Source organism: Lissotriton vulgaris, chromosome 6 (genome assembly GCF_964263255.1).
Source record: "Lissotriton vulgaris chromosome 6, aLisVul1.2, whole genome shotgun sequence".
NCBI classification, from domain to species: domain Eukaryota; kingdom Metazoa; phylum Chordata; class Amphibia; order Caudata; family Salamandridae; genus Lissotriton; species Lissotriton vulgaris.
In genome coordinates this window covers 1,700,374,817-1,700,395,720 of record NC_141694.1, presented here as the reverse complement: position 1 = coordinate 1,700,395,720, position 20,904 = coordinate 1,700,374,817, and the positions used below count along the sequence as shown (strand labels likewise).

Below are 20,904 nucleotides of genomic sequence, written 5' to 3'. Positions count from 1 at the left end.
TTTTTTTTTTCACAGTTCACTATTGAGTCATTGAACATTCTATACTCCATGTAAAATACAAACACGTTTTCTTCGTCGCCAGGATTCCGTTGGCGGGTGATAACTCTCTCTCCTCACTAGACTGCTCTCCACCTTGGAAGCCCTATTCCACCCTGGAAAGGGTTTGAACCAGAGGAAACGAATAAGACGTGTCTCTAGCATACCTCATTCATCCTCAATGAAGGCTCGGTAAGAATATAGGGTGCCTTTTTCCTGATTCCTCCCTCCCTATATCACCACTCACAGTCCTAATGAAGCGCTCCGGGATCCATTAGGGACCCATTAGCAGCTCGAAACATGTCAACCTCTCATTTTTAACCTCATAAGTGCTGCGCCCAGTCCAACGGCCGACGGCACCACTACCTCGGGAGTGCTGCCGTCGGCCGTTGGACGTTTCAACTGCACCTGCGCAATGGAACGTTCAGCACTGGAGCTGGACGTTCCATAGCTGCTAAGGTGTTAACACCACAACAACACTGTCACACAGGTTGAGAGAAGTGGGAATCTATTTGTTTTTTTCCCCTCTCTATCAGCATACAGTGCATCTTCATCCCCGTCCACATTTTAGTTTAACCCGGAGGACCCTTTAATAAACACATTAGTGTACCAACGGGTTATTTTATCTTCACTCACACTCACCACTTGACCCACACACCCACATGCACAACTGTGGCAATTCCTAAAAAATCTCCATCAGAGTGCCCTCTTGGAGGGCCCGTGGGGGACTGCAGCGCCACCCACACGAGGAGCAGTACCCAATGATGATGCTGTACACTCGCAAGGGTGTGTGAGGGCACAACACATACAGGAATACCACTCCCCACTTTGACACACTCTTTCCTAGTCTTTGGAGACATCTTATCCTCATAGCATAACAGCGGCTTAGGAATTGAAAAACACAAAATCAGTAGCATTTTCATTTTAATAGCGTTGGGTTGTAGTGTCATTAAACAACTTTAGGTGAATATAGAACATTTTGCTGTGGAGCAATTATAATTTTGGATACTCTTACCATACCTGAGGTGTTCGATTCATGTCAAAAGCTCACCTTAAGAACTGTATACAAAAGTTGACTTCTTAGCAAATATGATTAAAAATGTGTCTTTGTTCAAGTGTTCCTGGCAGTGTCCATTTGACAACTTCCTCCACATTTCTGTTGTTTGCTTGTGCGGTAAAGCCATGCCACTTTTCATCTATAAAAAGAGCTGTACATGATTTCATACATCATGTTTTCTTTGTTAGCTTGTGCAGAAGAGCCATGTCATGAATCATCTGATTTGATCAGATCTCCATGATTTTCATACATCCCTCACAGTACAAGATTCTGACTAAGTTCCACCCAATGTGGTTTATCTTGTAAGATGGCAGGTTTTCGCCCAGTGACCAAGCCATGACTTTACAACGGGATGGTGGTATCTATTTATGGCAGTCATTTGTTGGCCTTTGTATGCACTCTCCAGTGTGGAGACAACCTCCCGGCTCTCCTTGCCTAATTGCATGTTACACAGAGGTGTAGCTAGAGCTTGAAGCCCCCTCAGGGTGTGCTGGGGAAAAAGGACGGCAAGCACCTGAAAGAGGTCTGAAAGACATATAGTATCACCGCTAATAGTCAGGTGATGCTCACAACTTCTCCACAGGCAGCCCGCTGCTAAACTGAGCTATGGAAATGGGTGTGAAAGAACTTACGTAGGAAGAAACAAGCAAAAACAAATCACTTCCTGTGCTCGTCCTTGAAAAATGTACAGTAGCTTGAGGCTTGTTACCTACCTATGCCTTCCAAAGCTAGAAATGGAAAAAATGAAGAGTTGGCACCCTGTACCAGAGTACCTGCTTGTTTCTGAGAAGTGCCGGTACTCTGTAATTAAACGTACTAGTCACTCTTGAGAAGTGCCGGTACTCTCCAACTAAACGTATACAGAATAGCTGCCAAGGTTTCAGAATACTTATGTGTGACATTTTCAGAATTTCAATGTCATTATGAGTGACATTCAACGACTATGAGTGACACTTTCTCACAAGCAAAATCAAGCAATGAAGACGAGGGAAACCTAAATACCAGAAATTACACCTATTTGAGCAATGAGAAACTTTAAGATTATCTTAAAACTGCTGCAAAGTACCAGAAATGGAAGTGCAGTTCTCCTCAACAGGTGCCAAAAGCAACACAACACCCTTCTTCTGCTTTCTCCCATGCGCATATACTACTTCAAAACACTTCTTCAAAAACGCTCTCACACTTGTGGAATCTCCTCTCATCCTACACTTTACACCGGCTTGAACCGCAGATAATTGACACCGCTTGCTCCTGTGTAAAATTGCCATTCAATGATCCCAAACCTTACCAGAGTGATCATCAAATCCAAACTTCTTCATGTAAAGTATTACTGTAACTGAGCAGATGGTGTCTGGTACTGAGTACCTGCACTACTTTAATTTAAAAGAAAGAGCATCTGCACTTCTCAGCACTGCTGTAATACATTTAATGGGAGAGCAGCAGCACTTTGGATGAGCAAATAGGTACTGTAGGTAATAAGTAGCAACAATTTCTCTGTTTTCATTTAAAGTACTGTCTATAAAGTTTCATAGGTATACGTCCGTCACCCCTCCAACCGCATACATCACTCTATCAGCACTGACAGTCTGCAGAATCCTCAGTTGCATATGGCACTTCGGGTAATTGACAAGGTATAGGCTCTGGTTAGTACCTTTTGACAATAGTAGATAAAGCACAGTGCTCGTCTGGACGAACACAAGGACCCCACCATTCCTGCAACACACATGGAGCCAGGGCAGGTGAAGAAGGATTGATTTATTTATTTACATCAAATGCCTGCCCAGATGTAATCTCTACCTAGGGGCCAGGGCTGGTGAGACAGCAGGGGGCACAGCAGGACTTCAAAACACGCCTGCCTGGTGCCAGTGTGAGCGCGAACTCCGGCAGCTCAACACTGAGAGGTCGCTCATGGATTGCAGGCCCTCAGTCAGAATAAAATGGTTTGCAAAATCTTTAAATCTGTAAGTAAATCAATCAAGGGACATCTGAATGGAGCCAAACCCACCGCGGCACCAACCACGAGCCTGGAGAGCAGTGAGCAGAGCAACAAGCTCAGTGTTTGTCCGGCTGTTAGTTTAAAACTATTTATTAATACCTCAGTGAGCCACGCAGCGGACTCTCCTTGATGACAGTCTGTGACCTCTCTTCTCTGAACAGGTCCGGTCGCAGGGCTGCATGATTAGGCACTGTGACCAATTTGGCACTGGCAGCCGTGCGAGCAGTGAGAGGCTGTCACTTAAACTACAGAAACAATTCGTAACTGCCGCCTGCTCGCACTGGGGCCCCACCCGTCTCAGGAGTAACTTAACTTCCTGTCTCCCCCTCAATAGCGAAACACTCTCTTGCAGTCCTGACGCCATGTCACGTGAACGCAGCCGCCGCAGTAGTGAATCAAACAGCCTGCTAACACTCGGCAGCGCATAATGACTTCTGCGCAGTGTCAGTGGTGCAGTTCAGCTCATGGCCAAATAAATTATAAAGGCCAGTGCCGCGCGGCCGCCGCCTTTAAAATAGTGCCGCGGGGGTGGAACGCCAACCCCCCCCTCCTCTAGCTTCGCCGCTGATATTACATATAGGTTTTCATGATTGTGTCCCCCTGATTTCCACTGATTATGTGTTGAAAATGAGACTGATCCATGTTGGGGTCTCCATGGATGTATGTAGATCCAATTCAATTCAATAATTCTTTATTCAGTTTTAAAAACAAACCATAAAAACACAAAAACACATCATAAGACATAGACAGATACTTTTTTTTTTACATAAAATACTCAGAATCCATCAGGCAAAATGCTGACCCTCTCATAATGATACACGAGGATACGTAAAAAGTTCAGTAAAACCAATTAAAATACATTTACTTTCATTAAAAACAATTTACAATATTTTATGGGACAAACAAAAACCTGCCACCTAATAATCTATTTCCTGACTAGTCTACAATTTACTACACTTGCAATAAATCTATAGATAGCGATGCATACTTCAACTGTTTGAAGCAACTGTAAATATTCCATGGCCTCTTTACATTTTTGATACCTAAGTACCTCAGAAGTAGTATTAAAATCTGAGCTCTTTGATCCTTATACAGATTACAGAAAAACGTCATGTGGATTTGTGATTTCTGTGAAGTTGTGTCACAAGGGCACAGATCCAAGTTTTTGTCAACATGTGAGTTTGAGGGATAGGACACGAGCAAATGAGCTAAATCAAGCCTAAATCTTGTTAGATAAAATATTTGATGGCGTGCCATCATCAGCAAATGCAATAAGAACAATTGATGGATGATATGCTGAATAATGTCAAACAATTTACTTATAACAAGGGTACCCAAACAATGGCTCAGGACCACGGGGAAATATTCTCTAGAAACACAAAGGTCCTTAGCTTAACAAAATTAACATGGACACAATAATATAGGCCATAATAGGAGACTATATTTGCCTCTGCCCAGCCGGGCAGGGTATTTATTTCAAATAATAAGAAAGTGATACTTGGTTAGAAGGCACAATCCTGTACCATACTTTGAGACAAACAAACATATAAGGAAAAGGGGTACACAGGCAAAATTTGAGCAATCTTTGGCCACTTTTAACTCAGTGATAACAATCTCAAGTATTGCCAAAAAACACTAGACACAGCAAGGTTAGAACACAATGCTTAGGCTGTGAAAGTGTTTACAACAGTCGACGTTTAGATCCCTTTTTGCTCTAGTAATTTGGGATCATCCTCAGGACTAAAGTTTTTAGAAAAGCATTTGCCTGCCTGAATTACTTTTCAATCGCCCCGAATTTAATTAGTTAAATTGCAACCGGGGGGTCTGGTCTTGTCAGCAGCGCCTGTGGCTGGGGTGGGTGAATGACCTCTGTGCTATTTGCAGGTGGTTAAGATCGGGCAGTATTCCAATCCTGAGAAGCAATCCGGACTTCACAGCAGATTAATACTGCCCGGATCTCAACCACCTGCAAATATTGCTCAAATTTTGCCTATGTACCCCTTTTTCTTATATGTTTGTTTGTCTCAAAGTATGGTACAGGATTGTGCCTTCTAACCAAGTATCACTTTCTTATTATTTGAAATAAATACCCTGCCCGGCTGAGCAGAGGCAAATATAGTCTCCTATTATGGCCTATATTATTGTGTCCATGTTAATTTTGTTAAGCTAAGGACCTTTGTGTTTCTAGAGAATAATGTCAAACAGTCACACCCAGTGTAGAGATCTGGGCCTAAATCCATCTTTATTTTTGCACACTACGCCATTCCAGTTGGGACCCAGCCATATACAAATCAGTCTTGACCCTTCCTCCCATGGGAACAGTGCAACCCGAACTGCCAAGCCAGGTCCATACCAGAAGCATACATCTTAGGGCCGGTTTCAGTGTATCAACCCTCATCTGTCAGGTTAGCTTGACTCCAGTGGCATGGTGAGCACGGGACCCACGTGGGGGCATACCCATCCCACTTAGGGCGACACATGCAAAAAGAACCAGCATTTAGCATGTCCAAAATGGGCCAGAAGATGCAATTTGCACTGAGAAAATAGCATAAAATGCTACAGGACACACACAGTAGTAGCTAGAAGGCACTGTCTCTCTATTATTAAACAACTTAAGAGACAGTGGAAGCTTCCTAATTACAGCACCTAACTCAAATTCCTCCAAAGTATTTATATGAGAAAAACAAGCCCTAAAAAGTTTGTGTGGGCTAGATGTGTGCACACTGGTTAACACCCACTGTCACAGTGTAGGTTCAGTCAAGAAGCTCTTTTGTATTAACTGTCTCTCTATTAGTTCGTAATTCCCTGGCTCTTGCAGTAGGAATTTTGACCCAAAAATACTCTTAATGACTTAAATAGTTGTAATCGCATACTTTCGGTAATTTTGCATCGAGAAATGTGTAATTACTCCTATTTCTCCGGCGTAATTAAAATTTCGCAAATGTCTAACACCCCTGGTTCTGGTACCTGATGCACAAGTGATGAATTCGACCCTCGCATCATCTTGTAGCAAAATTGCAAAGTTCCGGGAGGGGTGGTGGATGAGGTGTCGGGCATCGCGGGAGGAGGCAGTAGGTTTTTTTTGTGTGTTAATTGTCCTCCCTGTCAATCCTAAACATTCAATGAAATGCATGTTGCTTTCCTTCAGCGGTTGTGCTGTACAGCGCTCATGTGATTTTCCTCAGCGCAAATAAAAACTGGTACAAATTTTTAGGCTCCCATAAAATATCCCATTAAAATAAAGCATGGCCTTGGGCGGCATTTTCCTGCCGGACGATAAAACACCGGAAAGCACGCGCAGGCCGATCATATGACAGCACGAGCTTTAGCTAAGTATATTGTTAAAACATTCTTTCTTTTCTCTCGCACAGCCATTGGTTCAGCCCTGGGGCAAGAAAGGAGCACGGCCAGGTAAGAACCACTTTATTACAGGAAATGTAAAAATATGATTGTGTCTGAATACATTTTACTGTTGTGCTTTGAAATGCATCTTCTGCTGCGGTATTGCCGTCCATCCGCCAAGTATTGTGACTGCATGAACGATTCAACGGGTTGAAAGAAATCAGGCTCTGTACTTTGAAGGATATGTTGCACAAGAACTTGGTTAAAACATAAATGGTCCCATTGTCAGTAGTGCATATTGCACACTCTGCACCAGATTCAAACAAAATGTGCGAATCTACTGGACATTGACCTACAGTTTGCATAGATTTAGTCAATATCGGAGATTTCCAATATCCAAATAAATGTGACTTCTATATATATGAAATTGTAGGGTTCAGGTGTACTTATAGGCGTACCTTGGTCAATTATGTACACGGCAGATAATCCGCTGGAGTATGCATGACAAATATGTGCAAACATTTTTTTCTAAACTTTCTTTCCATCACTAGGGAACGCTTTTGCCTGCAGAACCCCCCTTTGACGTGACGTATGTATGTCAACATCGAGGTGTACCCACTCCTTTACCACTCTAGAAGTACTGCTCTTCGCTGGAGTAACTTTCTAGGGTTGCAAAGGACCTACACATTCGTGAATACTTAAAAACGATGTTCATTATGGTTTTGATTGGCATCCGTCCAGCTATGCCCCCCTTCCTGCCCCTTAGCAGATATGTAACACTTTATGACATCTGAAACTTGCAGAAGAAATTCCAGTCTGGTCAGGATTTTTTTAAGCATATTCAGGACATTTCAGCATGCAGATCAGTTTTTTGTGTACAACATTTAGCTCTTAAAATTAAGTTATTTAGAATTTTCATTCCCGCTTTTCAGCACTTCGGGTGGTAACCGCCGAGATATAGCAAGTCTTAGCCCACCTTACCCCATGTGCGGCCTTTTGAAGAGTCCAAGAGTCAGGGTGCTTTTCCTGCCCTCTATCCACACTCAGCACCATGGTCGGCGGTTGCAGGCGGCAAAGGCTTCTCATTGCAGTGGCTCTTTCTTATTCGCAGTTTGTGGCGGTAAGTCAATAAAGCAGCGTTGTCCCTGCAGGCGGCTTCTAAACTTATTCCCGAGCCCCTCCACTGGTTCCAGCGGCTCCACCATTACAGCAATGGGACCAACTGTCTTGGTGGTCTCACCCTGGCATATGGGGGTCACAGATACAAAGGCAATCCTGGTCAGTTTGGATCCTCCTGGTGATGGCTCAAACAGTCTCATGTCCACTCTTGACACACAGGGGGCATAAACATATGTCGCAGTCAACAGTCTCATTTGCACACGTGTTAGTCCCAACATACCCAGTGGCCCTCTTCCTGGCACACTTGGGTCATGGACAGGGGCAATAGCCACAACCAGACTAGTGCTACCGAGCAATGGCCTGCAACTTCATTGCAGCCCAGATGGGAGTTGCCAACTTTCCCAAGTGAGTGGACAGCACTCTTGCAACACCGGTCCCAACTGGACTAGATCTTGGCAGAAAGGCAGAAGACTTGTTCCTTAGGCACAGGGCAAGTGTTCTTTGCTTCTAGGTGAGGGCCGTTCACCCTGATTGAAGACTGACAGACTATGGTCCCCAGTCTGGGTTCCAGCATCAAGAAGTGTTGGCGATCTTCCCTCTCCTGATGACACAGGGCTTGTTAAACCAGGGATGGGCTTGTGCTCCCACCTTCATGGTCCAAATCCAGACAGACATGTGAATTAGTGTCTGGCCTTTGAAATGCGCGTTGGAGGTGTGAGCTCCTTTAAAGTGCGCTCTCCCCTGCATTGCCCATTGTCAAAGAGATAGCCTGCCACAGTAGGAGTGGCTGCAATTTAGAGTGACTCACCTCACACCTGCCTGTTAGCCTCCACTGAAATATGCCCCATTAAAGTTCAAGGAACTACGACTTCTTCCCCAGCGGATTCCCTGGTAGGGCCAACCTGATCAGTTTCACCATCTCCCTGACAATGAGCTCAGGCCCCACTGACCAGTAACTCTTCTGGGAATCAATGAGTCCTTTGATGTGCACAGTCAATGCCCTGCTCCTCTTCCATCAGTGTGTGTGTCCCAAGCCAACCCTCAGGAATGTCAGCAATACACATCTCTTGTCTGGAGGTTACTGTCCTCACATCTCCATCCTTTTCAAGCCCTGGGCTTCCAAAAGGAATCCTCCATTTTATTTACTATCCATAGGAACACTAACAAGTATCACATGCTGTATGATGCTATACGCACTACATGCATGTCAAGGTTGTGTTAAGTACATCGCCATGGACAGTAAACAATTGGTCCATTGCGCTCCCCACTCCACTGCCACACAGGTAAAAAGGGGCTGCTCACATTACTGGTTCTACTGAGCACAAAAATGAGTATAGTGTCACCACCATGCTTCTGTCACTTAACTCCAGGTAATGGCAGTAGCCCTACATTCACAAGAGTAGTGCACGGTTACCCTCCCAAATAAAACAGATTGTGTTACTGTGAGACAGACCTAGGTTATGGCACATACACATGTTTCATCTTCACCCTTGACCAAAAATCAGTACCAGCCAGATGCTGTTGCAGCTTGGACACTCCGTCATCAGGCAGGGAACCTTTCCGTCTCAACATTTGGCTTGCATGAGAGTGCAAACACAATTAATATGTATTAGTTGTAGAATGTTAGTATACAATACTGTGGTATCTATGGTTCTGTCTATATTTAATCTGTTTTTTTTTCTCTCTTCTTTTCTTTTCTCTTTTCTTTTTCTTTTTCTTTGGGGAAGGGAGATGTGTGGTATCTATGGTTCTGTCTATCTATATTCTCTCCTGTCTCTATTGCCTAGAATGCTCTCTCTAGGTTCTATGCTTAGTATTCTACCTTTGTCAGTTACTGCCTGGTTCCTGTTCAGAGCTGACGTTGCTTCGTGTTTGCTGTGAAGGTTGCTAATTAAAGAACCTATACTTCACCAACTTCATCTCTGCCTTTCATTGGAGTTTGGATCTAACAAATACCATCCTGGAGTTTGATGTTTGATGTAGAGATCAGATTTAGAGCAATTGCTATCATACATTCAGCTCAGGCAGAGCTTAGTCATTAAATAGAGCACACATCTGCAGGAGTTACTTCCATCCACGGCTTATGTGATCCTGAAGAATTTGAGATGGGCCAATAACACAGATTTTCTGTCTCACTTGTCTTCAGCTTCACTGACTCTTCACTTCAGACGTGTGCTGTGTGTCAACCACTTCCATAAAGTCTTACCATTGCTCTAGCTCCCATTTCGAGTTCAGAGATATTAAACGTCCTGGCCAATGTAAAAAAATGAGTGCTGGATATTCTGTAAGTTCTCATTGCTGGCATGCTGGTACTTCTACGATGTATTATGGAGTCATCCTCAGCCTTTCATAATCGACCGATACATCTCTTGTAAATTGAGGTGAGAGTAAAGTATTCTGTTGGGCTCTGAAAGCTTTTGGTCTACTCGATTGGTGTAAATGGTAAAAATGGAAGCTCGTCCCACAGTGTGTTCCCCAGATAGAGTATGATTGGCTCTATCTATCTTGTGCCGAGCTCATGCTAACCTCAAGCGAAAAAGTCTGAGCGTTAACTCACAATAATCATCTGCGCGTTAACGTTTACTCGTGTAACAAGGGACTGAAACCCCTGTTCTTCTCCAGTGGTAGATGATTCCCATTTGCAGGTACTTTTCCTATTGATTTCACTTTGGGTAGTCTCTCAAAGTGCACAGTAAAAGAAGTTATTAGCCATTCATGTGGTAAGCTTGAGAATATCAGAGGGTGCATGTGTTGTTGCCCCTGTAGAGGCAGGCACTTTCTGGAGTAGGTGAAGTTAGTTTTGTGAATTGTTGCTCATGATACTAAGGATTTTTTAACAAACAAACATGCTTTTTTTTATGTGGCATGCATGGTCTTCACTTTACGGTGGATTTAGGCCAGATCTCTGTACTAGGGTGAATGTATGACATTGTTCTGCATTCTGTCCATCAACTGTGGTTTTTGTAATTGTCACCCCGAGTGGGATGGGTATGCTCATACGTGAGTCCCATGCTCTACACACCACTGGAGTCAAGCTATCTTGGCTGAAGACGGCTGATAGCCAGAAACCGGTCCTAGGATGCTTGATTCCGGTCCAGGAAAGACATGGCTTGGTAGTTAGGGCTTGACTGGTCCCATGAGGCACAGGGTCAAGGCTGATATGCATATGGCCATGTCTGAACTGGGGTGGTGTGGAGTGCAAAAAAACGATGGATTTAGTCCCAGATCTCTGTACTGGGGTGAATGTATGATATTGTTCTGCATTCTGTCCATCAACTGTTGTTTTTGCATTGGTCTTCACTTTACAGCATGGTTGTTCTAACCAGCACAATTGATATGGTCTCTAGAGACTGGTGTAGGAACTCTGAAGCAATGAATAAATTGTGTGATTAACGTAACACGAGTTTGTACAGTATTTGTGACACTACTTGTGCCAGGGGGTCAAAGGTGCCCTATGCAGCCTGGACTGTGCTTGACTGTGATGTGTTTGCCTTCAGGATTTCATATCGCTCACACTGTAAGCCCTGGCAGGCGAGCAGAGGTCTGAACATGTGCAGCACTTTCAATTTGGTTTAGAAGTAGGAACAAAATGAAGCCTTTTGTAGCACCTCATGGTGGCCTTGAGCAATGCATCGAGTTGCAGTTAGTAGTCGGTAATTGAGATTCATTCAGGGACTTGTTATGACATATTATGTCTGCCAAAGGAACAAGGCTGACATTGGTGATAATGGAGGCAAGCGAGGCAGCCGAGAGGACGCACCACCTGTGTCTGTACCTACAGTATGGTCTTTATGAAAAAACAAAGTAAAGTCAACACTAGGCTGCTCCTTTCAAGTGTTTTACATTAAAAAACCTTTTTTTCAAGTTGGCCTAAATATCTCTTTCTGGGCCATAAATTCAAACAGACCAAACACCAAACGAATTTAAATTCCTTCCTGATTATACATTGGCAAAAAGACTGCTTTTATTGACTGAATCTTGGGAAGTTCTCTTGTTTTTTCTTTTGCTATCACTCACTCGTTCTCTCCCTTCTTTCTCTCCTTCCTGTCTTCTTTTACCCTCTCTGCCTATCTTGCTGTCTCCCTTACCCTTCTATCTATCTCTTGCCCCTTCTTCTTCATTTTATTTATTTCCTTTTTTACACTGTATTTCTTTTACCTGGCAGCTCTCTTCCTCCATCTTCTTTCATCCCATTTCTTACTCCCCTTTACTTATTTTCTCTATGTCCTTTATCCTCCAAAGGAGCAACATTGGTGTAGTAAAAAGTAGAACATTAAGTGTCACTCATTGCTGGATGGGATGCATAGTAAAATGCAAATGTAATGTAATTATAGATTATTGCAAGGAAAGGCCTCTTTTTGCAAGTTCACATCCCAATTGTTGGACTGATGCTACTCGTGCTCTTTGACTCGGTTGCACTGAAGCCCTGCTGAGCAGACAGCACTACATGAGCTCCGACCACTAAAACATGTACAATTGGCTAATTCCTGGTTGGCTTAATTAACTTACCTATAAACCCGTTGTATGTGGTACTTTATGTACCCAGGACGTGTATGTTGAGCAGCTTGGCAGTTCTAAAACTGCCATTTCAAACATTTAAAGTCACCCTTTCAAGTAGCGTAAATCTTCCAAGTTTCAATACTTTATTCGACAACATTGTCATAAAAGCATTTTCACCTATCCTAAACAATTGCGTAAATCTTCCTCTTTAATGCTTATATGTCGCCCCTAAGTTATGGCTAAATGCCCGCAGAGCAAGGTTCATGCTATTTAAAAGATAGGTCATGTGTTCTTAAGATTTACATATCTGGGTAGTGAAGCATCTCCAAAGTCGTTTTTCACTGTTGCAAGGCTGGCTCTATCATAGAAAAGCACCGGGTTGCATTATAACACCTTATAATGCAAAAGTTCTGTATGAGAATTGCTAGAACCATGGTTTGGGGTCTCAAATTAATAGGCATGGAAAATCCAATCTGATGGTCAAGCCGGATTTGAAATTAATTTTTTGAAAATAGCACTTTTTCAAAGTTGGCCCTTTCCTGCTAAAGCCTCTAGTAGCCTATAGAGGTAGAGTTATATTCTAGCTCTTCCCCAACAGGCTGATGGGAGATGTGAATGGCTCCCAGGAAAGGGGCCAAAAGGTCCTCGGCTAGGAGGACCTCCTGACAGAATGGCCTGGGAGTGTACTGACCAACTTCACATGTTTCAAAGGGGCACCCCCTGTCACAGGCAGATGTAACTTTACACCTGGCTCTGATCCAGCCACTTTCCAAGTAGCCAGAGTGGCACCAATCCCAATGGGGAAAACCTGTTACAGAACTAATTTGCAGGCGAGTTTCCTCTTTCCCTAGACACTCCTCAGGGGTGTGCCCAGAACTCTGATTAGAGGGAGAAATAATCTGTCATGTTCAACATTGGCAGAGCAGGGCACTGTCAGATTGTTGAGGGCCAAACCCCAGGAGTTTATGTCCAAGTAGGTAGCACTTCCTCCGGAAAACTTTTTCCTGTTGGTCAGGGAGTTACTGATATCCACACTAGTGCCAGGCAAACATAATGTGCTTTACATCTCTTGAATTTTAGTAGATCCTATATAATAACAACATCTCAATAAAAACATCCCTAAGCTCCTCCCTCACAGTGAGGGGGTTGTAGCCCCTGGCTGCACTAGGTGTTGCAGCCAAGAAGAGAAATCCCAGATGATAAAGCATGCCACCTTGGTGGGTGATGGGATTCAGGGAGTCACTCTAGGAAAGGCCAGAAGGTCTGAGGTAGGTCTAGTTGCAGATCCAGGCAGGTTCAGTTGCAGCAGGTCAGCTGGGCAGGTGCAGGGAGGTCTCTGCGGCTTGCTGTGTCCCCTAAGCTCAATATAGGAGGTCCGCCAACTGACTCTTGGAGTCACTCAGGTTAGCCTGCAATAAAGGACCCAATGTCTATCAGTATGGATGAAGTTTTACCCCTTTCTCATGGCAAAAGTATTGTACTATCCAATCAAATACTAAACCAGTAACAGCAAAACCTAGTTTACAACATGACAATGACTCCACTTGTATCTGGGCATTATATTAATGGAAGTATTTTGTGGCGTGGTTGCAAATATTAATAAAACTTACTTATAAAGTGATCAGCATAAACTGTTCCTATTAAGGAAATTCAAAGTGAGGCTGGAAAAGATAATAAGTTTGCAACAAGTTTTGATTTTCTTTTTATTTATTTTTTTAGCTTCGTTTCATCCGGCCAGACAAAGGGCACAAGAAAAACTCAGAGAAAACAGCCAGCAGGTGAGGTAGTCTTGTAGCAAATGTTTTAATATAATTTAATTTAGAATCATTTTAAATATAGTTACAATTCTTTCATAACTTCTATTATGCCTGTACGTGATCTATAAAAGACTGTGAAAAAAATGTATTGCCACTTTATTTTGCCACTTATTCATATATTTATTTCACTGTTTACACTTGTTACTTTGTCACTTCTGTTGCACTCAGTTATGGAATAGTGGAATTGGGGGCTATGCTATTATGCCCAGGCTTTTGTGGCTTCCTAAGGCTCCAGTACTGGCCTGGGGTTGGTGTAATGAGGGAAAGATCTGCTTTCTCAAGTGGAGTCAAAAAGCTTCTCTGCGCAGCCTGAATGAGTAGTGAATAATATGGTCCATCAGTTGGTTCCATATTATTTCAGAAACCGCGAAACTCAGATATAAATGTATTTAGAGGAGTGAGGCTCATACAAACACTGCTTGAACTTCAATCTTTGTTTTCTTGAAGCAGGATGCGTTCTCGTGTTTCAAAGTAGTTGGCTGGAGTTAAAAACTTCTAGTGTATCTTGCTTATGGTTTATAAATAAGGTTGACGACTTTTATCATTGTTCAAACTCACATTTTAGCTATTCATGTTATGGCAGCTATTGATTTAGAATTATTAAATTTAATATTAGCAAGGAATAGTACGAAGTAAATATTTTTGTGATAAATATACAGTTGTTTTTATACAGGCTCCTTTCCGCATTCATGGGAATTAATTCTCCAATAATTAGTGCTATCAGGTCTTTGAACATTGTCATAATCTTTGCATTTGGAGGGATAGTTATGATTTGTTTGACGATGTATGGCTTGTGAGCCTATGCATAACTTGTGAATTTCAGTGTTTTTTTTTTTTATGGGCATATATATCAGGCCCTTTTCCCGTTAGCAAATGGGCCGATTCTGAGAATTGGCCCGTTTGCGAACGGGGAAAAAGTCTTTTGGGATGTATCATCCCAAAAGCCCCTCACAAAATAGGGAATCGTAAAATGTGCGATTCCCTGTTTTGCGAATGCATTTAAGGAATCACAAATTACGATTCCTTAAATGCAATAAAGGAAGCAGCCAAGTTGTGCGATTTTGGCTTAAAAAATCGCAAATTACCACCAACTTTAGGTTGGTGGTAATTTGCAATTTCTGTTCAAAGCGCCATGTTGCGCACATACATGCCCTTAAGGCAAGTAGGTGCACCACATGTGCACACATACATATTTTAGGGGTGCTACAGACTGTCCTTTTGACACCCTTGCACCCTTGACTTTGCATTCCTAATGGGTACTCGCAAATTGCGAATGTCTTCCCATTCATGAGGCCCATAGGAATGAATGGGAAGGTACTCCTTAATTGCGAATCGCAATTTGCGATTCGTAATTAAGGAATATATAGGAATCGCAAGTACTATTGTGATTCCTACATACATAGCCTTTTGCGAGTCCTTGATAGCGATTTGAAAAAAATCGCTATTAAGGACTCGCAAAACGGCTTTTTGATACATATGCCCCGAAGTTCGTGACCATAAATGGACTTTAGATGTGGTTATTTAAGTAAAACTCAGAGGTTTATTTTCAAACATATATTAAGGTGTTATAAACAAAACTGATCACATTCACCAGTTCCCAGAGCACAAAGCGACATTAACAGCCAAACCCCACTGAGCACATTCTTCCGCCGTATGTAGAGTGGGAAGCCACAGGTGCTGGTGAAGGGAGTGTCCGCAAACACTGGTCAGCAGCCAGGCCCTGCACCAACCACCTGAGGGTGATCATTCATCAACGAGCACAGCTTTCATTCGTGCCCAGCGGGCTTAGTGCAATCCATGGGAAGTTCTAATAAGGGTCCAAGAACGCCTAACTTAGGTTCCGGGCCCCATGGCCAGAGTTTGCAGCTCTTGAAGGACATGCTGGGAGCCACAAACCCAGCTAGGGGATCAATGAACCCCAAAGCAAAATAAAATTTCTTTTTTTATTTTAAACCTGGTCGGATCAATTTAGGGCCCTGCCACCTGATTCAGGAGGTCAAGAGATGCTCTCCCTTCTTTCTTATGGCTTCTTAATGAGGGAGAGACTGCAAACAATGTCCCCATGTTTCAGCTGGTCTAGGGTTGCCTACTCCGGTTAGGGTTCATGAACCTGTAAAGAATGACTAGCAATAAAGCTACCACATCCAAATTGATTTGATTTGATTCTTTTTTTTTATTTGTGTCCACAAAACCGGGTTGATGATACTAGATATCTCTAACTTGATTGACACTGTGCTCGACTTTCAAGCTTTCCAGAATCATTTTTGTAATCCTAATTTCTCAAAAACTACTGAACAGATTTAAACTAAACCAACCAAAGGAACTTACTTCCTTGAGTAAAGTTCTACTTTCATGCCGTGTTTTATATATTTTCTGTCCTCTGTTTTTCTGTATCAGAATACAAAGAATCTCGTGGTAATTTAAATGGAAATATCACTTTTTTGACTCCTTGTTCTTCTCCTGTTCTAAAGGATCTTCATGAAACATGGCATGCCAAACCCGAATCAGATAACCGTAAAAAAAAGAAAAAAAAACAATTTCACACGGATTTGTTGAACATTGCCAGTCATTAAGAAGAAAAAAAAATTCAATGCAAACTTTGACCTAGTCATAATAACACAGATGCTATCATCATCTGTATGATATACATATATATGTATATTACGTAGGCAGAAATAAAGCCTGCATAGTGTTTGTTTGTTTCCTGTTACTATAACAGCCATTTTGTTTTCTTAATAACGTTGTTTGAGATAGTTTCAATTCAACCTTTCTTTCTTTATTAAATTTCTGGAGTTTGTGTCAATAGAACACATTCACCATTTCCCAAAACAAAACCAGCCACAGGCGGCCTGGGTCCCCTACAGACAGCTTTTGGTCCTGCGCAGTACAGTTGGCAACAGTACCTGGCCTGCACCTAAAACACCACCAACAGTCAGTCTCCTTTGCGCACATTGTATGAATGTTCACTGCAGAGGTTGGTCAGTCTCTGGCCTAAAACTAGCTCTTGGTTTTTTCTTTAATTTGTTAAGGGTTTTACGGACGCTGTTGTGGGGTTTCCTAACTTGGTTCAGACTCACAAATGCGAATAGGTTATCACTCCACACTTCACCGTTCAGTGGTGTATCTGTGAGAGGGTTGGCGTTCTGCCCTAGGTGGCCCTTTTTTGGGGGCAGTGTTGAGCGCAGGGTGAGTTTTTCATAAAAAAAAAAAATTGTATCCTCCCTCGCCATCTATCGCCTTTCCACCCGCTTGTCGTCGTCTGTTGCCACTTGCACCAACCGACGCTGGCTGGCAACCTCAGTGATCGCCTAGGGTGGAAAAAGCTCTAGCTGCACCACTGTCATTGTTCCATGACAGTTATTCAGTTGATGGACTTAATTCTTTGAAAATTTCACTGCAATGTTCCTTGGAGACTGTGAGTTTGATGATCAGAAGAAAGTATAATCTAAATACAAATAGCTTGCCTGTCTGCAGAATGTGAGTGAAATGCAGCTAGAATAGCTATATATATTTTTCTATGACAAAGCTCATATAAATATGTATATATATTTTCACTGAACAAATAAAGGTTAAAGTAATGTTATAGTTAACTTTTGAAATTAAATTAAAAATACAAAAATACACTGAAATTCACTTATATTAGTTTACTGAGCTTGCCTATAACTTGTGCCACCATAGTTCACTGCTTATGACCTCACATATTACATCACTCATGACATTTTAAATGACGTCATTGATGACATCAATGATGACCTCATCAAATGACTGTGACAATGTGCTTTTCGGACGGCAGGGTATCGGCAAGCTACAACTAGAACCCGTTTTCTATCATCATGCTAATGCGGCCAACCCGCATGGGCGGTCAAACCTCCCACTACATGTCATGGAAGTGGGGTTAGCTTCAGTTCCTTGTCTCTGGCCAGGCCCTCAACCAACCCCCTGCATGTCCCTAATCCTCCATTGCACATGACTTTTAGCTACGTCCATGCTCTGCACCACCACCCGATGTGAATGGTCAACCTCGGCAGTGCACAGACTTCAGCAGTGGTGTATTTACCCTGTCCCCATTGCAAGCAACCAGCTCTCACAGCTACTTGCCCGTGTCCTGCACAGTGCCAGTTGCCCAAAGTGTCTGGGTTTCCCCCAGATGCTTGCATTTAGTTTTGTAATGGTTTCTTTGGTACTGGGGTATCAATACCGCTATCGCCGTCCCACTGGGGGTGCACTGCTGGGTGCTGCAGTACTAGAAACGGGTATCGCGGTACCTATACCACAATTTCGTTTTACTTTTTTTTTTTTTAACTAAAGGAGGGGTCCTCTTGTGACCCACACCTAATGACTCTGGTGAATAGGGTGTGTCCACCTGCCCTATTATGAGCTATTTTTGTTGTCAGATTGATACCGTAGCACCTCCTGCCCAACCTTCATTGTCGACCTGCTTCCCCAGCCTCTCTCATCCATTGTCATCTTGCCGCCAAAACCACTCCTGCCAGCCTTCTATTGTACGTGACCTCCTCCAGCCGCTCCAATCAGCCATCAGTTGTTAGCTTGCTGCCCAGCCCGTCTCGCCGGCCCTTTGTCGTCGATGTGCTCCCACAGCTTCTCCCTTTGGTCCTCTGTTATCGATGTGTTTCCCCATGCCCTCCTGGTAGCCCTCCATTGTCTTTGTGCTTCCCCAGCCCTCCACTTTCAGCTTCTTCCCCAGACTCTCCCGCTGTACCTCCATGTCAACTTTCTCCTCCATCCCCTCCCACTGCCCTTCATTTGCCATGTGCTCCTCTATCCCCTCCGATTAGTCCTCCATTTTCAGCCTACTGCTTCAGCCCCTCCTGGCTGCCCTCTGTTGTCTATGTGCTCCCCCAGTCCCACCCGCTGACTGAATTTTTTTTCTTCATGAGGCAATATTTTTACATTTTAATTTCTCAAAAACTAGTGACTGGATTTGCACCAAACCAAAGAAGACATTCTACTTTCATGCAAACTTTGGTGTAATTCCATTCAACAATTTTTCTGTATCTGAGGGTATGCCTGGGGCCACTGTGTTGGTCTCCCCAGTGACTAGAGTGGCTCTCAATCAATGGAAATACTCTATCAGACAGAAGGGTGGTGGGGGAAGCTGACAGGGTGGACACCGCTCCGCTCTGGCAGGGCCACCTATTGCCCATTTCGCTGCACTGTAAGGCTGTTGAAAGTGGGATCTGATATGGATCTTTACCCTAGGTAATGCTTTGCATTGGACTATCCTCAAATCCTTTCAGACTCTACAAGCAGAATACCAGCTCCATCATAGTCACTTTCATCAGCACCTTTAGCTCATGGCCCTGTTAGACCTCCTTGAATTTAATCCCCTAGAGGGTAGAGGTATCAAGAGGGATCTAGGAGACCATAAGATTGCCAAAATAGATCAGTCGCTTATCTCTAATCACCCAGACACTTTGTCTGGTCTCTGGGGAGGGGGGGGAGTGGGAGGGGGGGGGATGCGTAGAAGGCGGATGTTGGGGTCTTGGAAAATGAGGACTGGACTGGATTAAAGCTCTGAGGGCACCTCAGACGGCGGCCATCGCAGCCCAATTAGGCTGATCCAATTTATATACCTCCATAGAGTAAATTTCATTTGCCATCATTTATGGCGTATGGGAATGATTGCCTTCCCGACATGTCTTCGCTGCAACATGCCTGATGGAACACTCTTACACATGGCGTGGGGTGACTTCCTGCCTGGCCGAGGTCCTGACCCGGTGGGTTTCAATGCACCTGAAGCTTACTCTCCTCCATATTACCGACACACTGGGTGATAACAGACACAAGTTGTCGTTTTTATTTCTGGGTCTGACTCTGGCAAAACCGGACATGGTGAGAGAATGGAAGGCTACGATCCCCCCACACCGCCCTTCTTTGGCCGTATGGAGGAAGTGGATGGATCATTGAATGGACTTGGAGGTGGCAGTGTACAAGCCTCATGGCTGTCCACAGAAACACCCCAAGATATGCCAGGCGTGGGCAGAGTACAGGGGCATTGAGGTGGAGCCTGTCTGGTCTATGCGATAAATGGTGAATGCTGACAATTCAAATGTTTATGAGTTCAGATGGGTATGGGAGGCAGTGAACCTCTTGATTTGGTTTCTAAAAATTGTCCTGTATCATTTTGCTGGAGCGTGAGTGGGGGGTGGGACAGTGCTGAATGGGCACATGCTTATTTAGTTAGGTTTATGCCTTTTCCTATATGTGTTTTTCTTTATATGTATTAAAAGAATAAAAGTAGACTTAATAAAATCTGTTAAAAAAATTAAATATCACATTTTTGATCCCATCTTCTTGAGGGATATGAACAAAACTTGCCCAAATGGAATGACGTTTAGTTTTTTATACAGCTTCATATAAATTTGTTGAACGCTGTTTGAGATGAAAACAAAATAAAGCCTTTTCATTGGAAACTCTGGCCTACCCGTAATTTAAAAAAGTGCTGTTGCCGCCTGTGGAAGATTTATGTATTAAAGAGGCAGCGATAGCACCAGTGTAGATATAGTTAGGTCTGAGCTTCCACTGTAAAGCCATTATTTGCTTCTTAATAACTTGAATGCCTTTTGATGAAGCTCGTGTACTCTTGGACACATTTTATAAATTTACATGAAATTCCTCAGACATTTACGTGTTTAATTTTCTGCTAATATGTCTATTTTTGTGGTGATTTTGTTGGTTCTGGCGAAGTTAAGGGAGTGTAAAAAAAACATTCGCTTATAATTCGACCTCTTCTTGATAAATCTGTATGAAAATTAGCAGGTAAGTAGGAAGACACTCTTATAAAGTCTACAGACTTGTACTGGAGTCCACACACTTTATGGCAGCTTTAAAATTATTGTTAAGTTTTCTTTGGTAAAAAGATTACTTCTTCTACCTTATCAGAAAGTGCCTGTTTTTTAGCAACAGGAGCGACTCCAACTGGTTTGAGAAGAGCAGGGTCCCGTTAAATCTGCCACTGAGACTCTCAGCTACATTGTATATTTGAGCCAAGGCTAACAGAACTGAAAATTAGGTCA

General features: G+C 43.1%; 1 protein-coding gene across 1 annotated transcript in view; it reads left to right on the top strand.

The window, feature by feature from the left end:
• The window catches only part of GPATCH2 (G-patch domain containing 2), a 568,925-nt gene that overhangs the window by 399,255 nt on the left and 148,766 nt on the right, over window positions 1-20,904 (top strand). Inside the window, exons 7-8 of the mRNA XM_086927907.1 lie at window positions 6,461-6,500; window positions 13,770-13,828. Of these exons, the coding sequence (XP_086784033.1) occupies window positions 6,461-6,500; window positions 13,770-13,828 (99 nt within the window). The remainder of the gene's footprint in view (window positions 1-6,460; window positions 6,501-13,769; window positions 13,829-20,904) is intronic.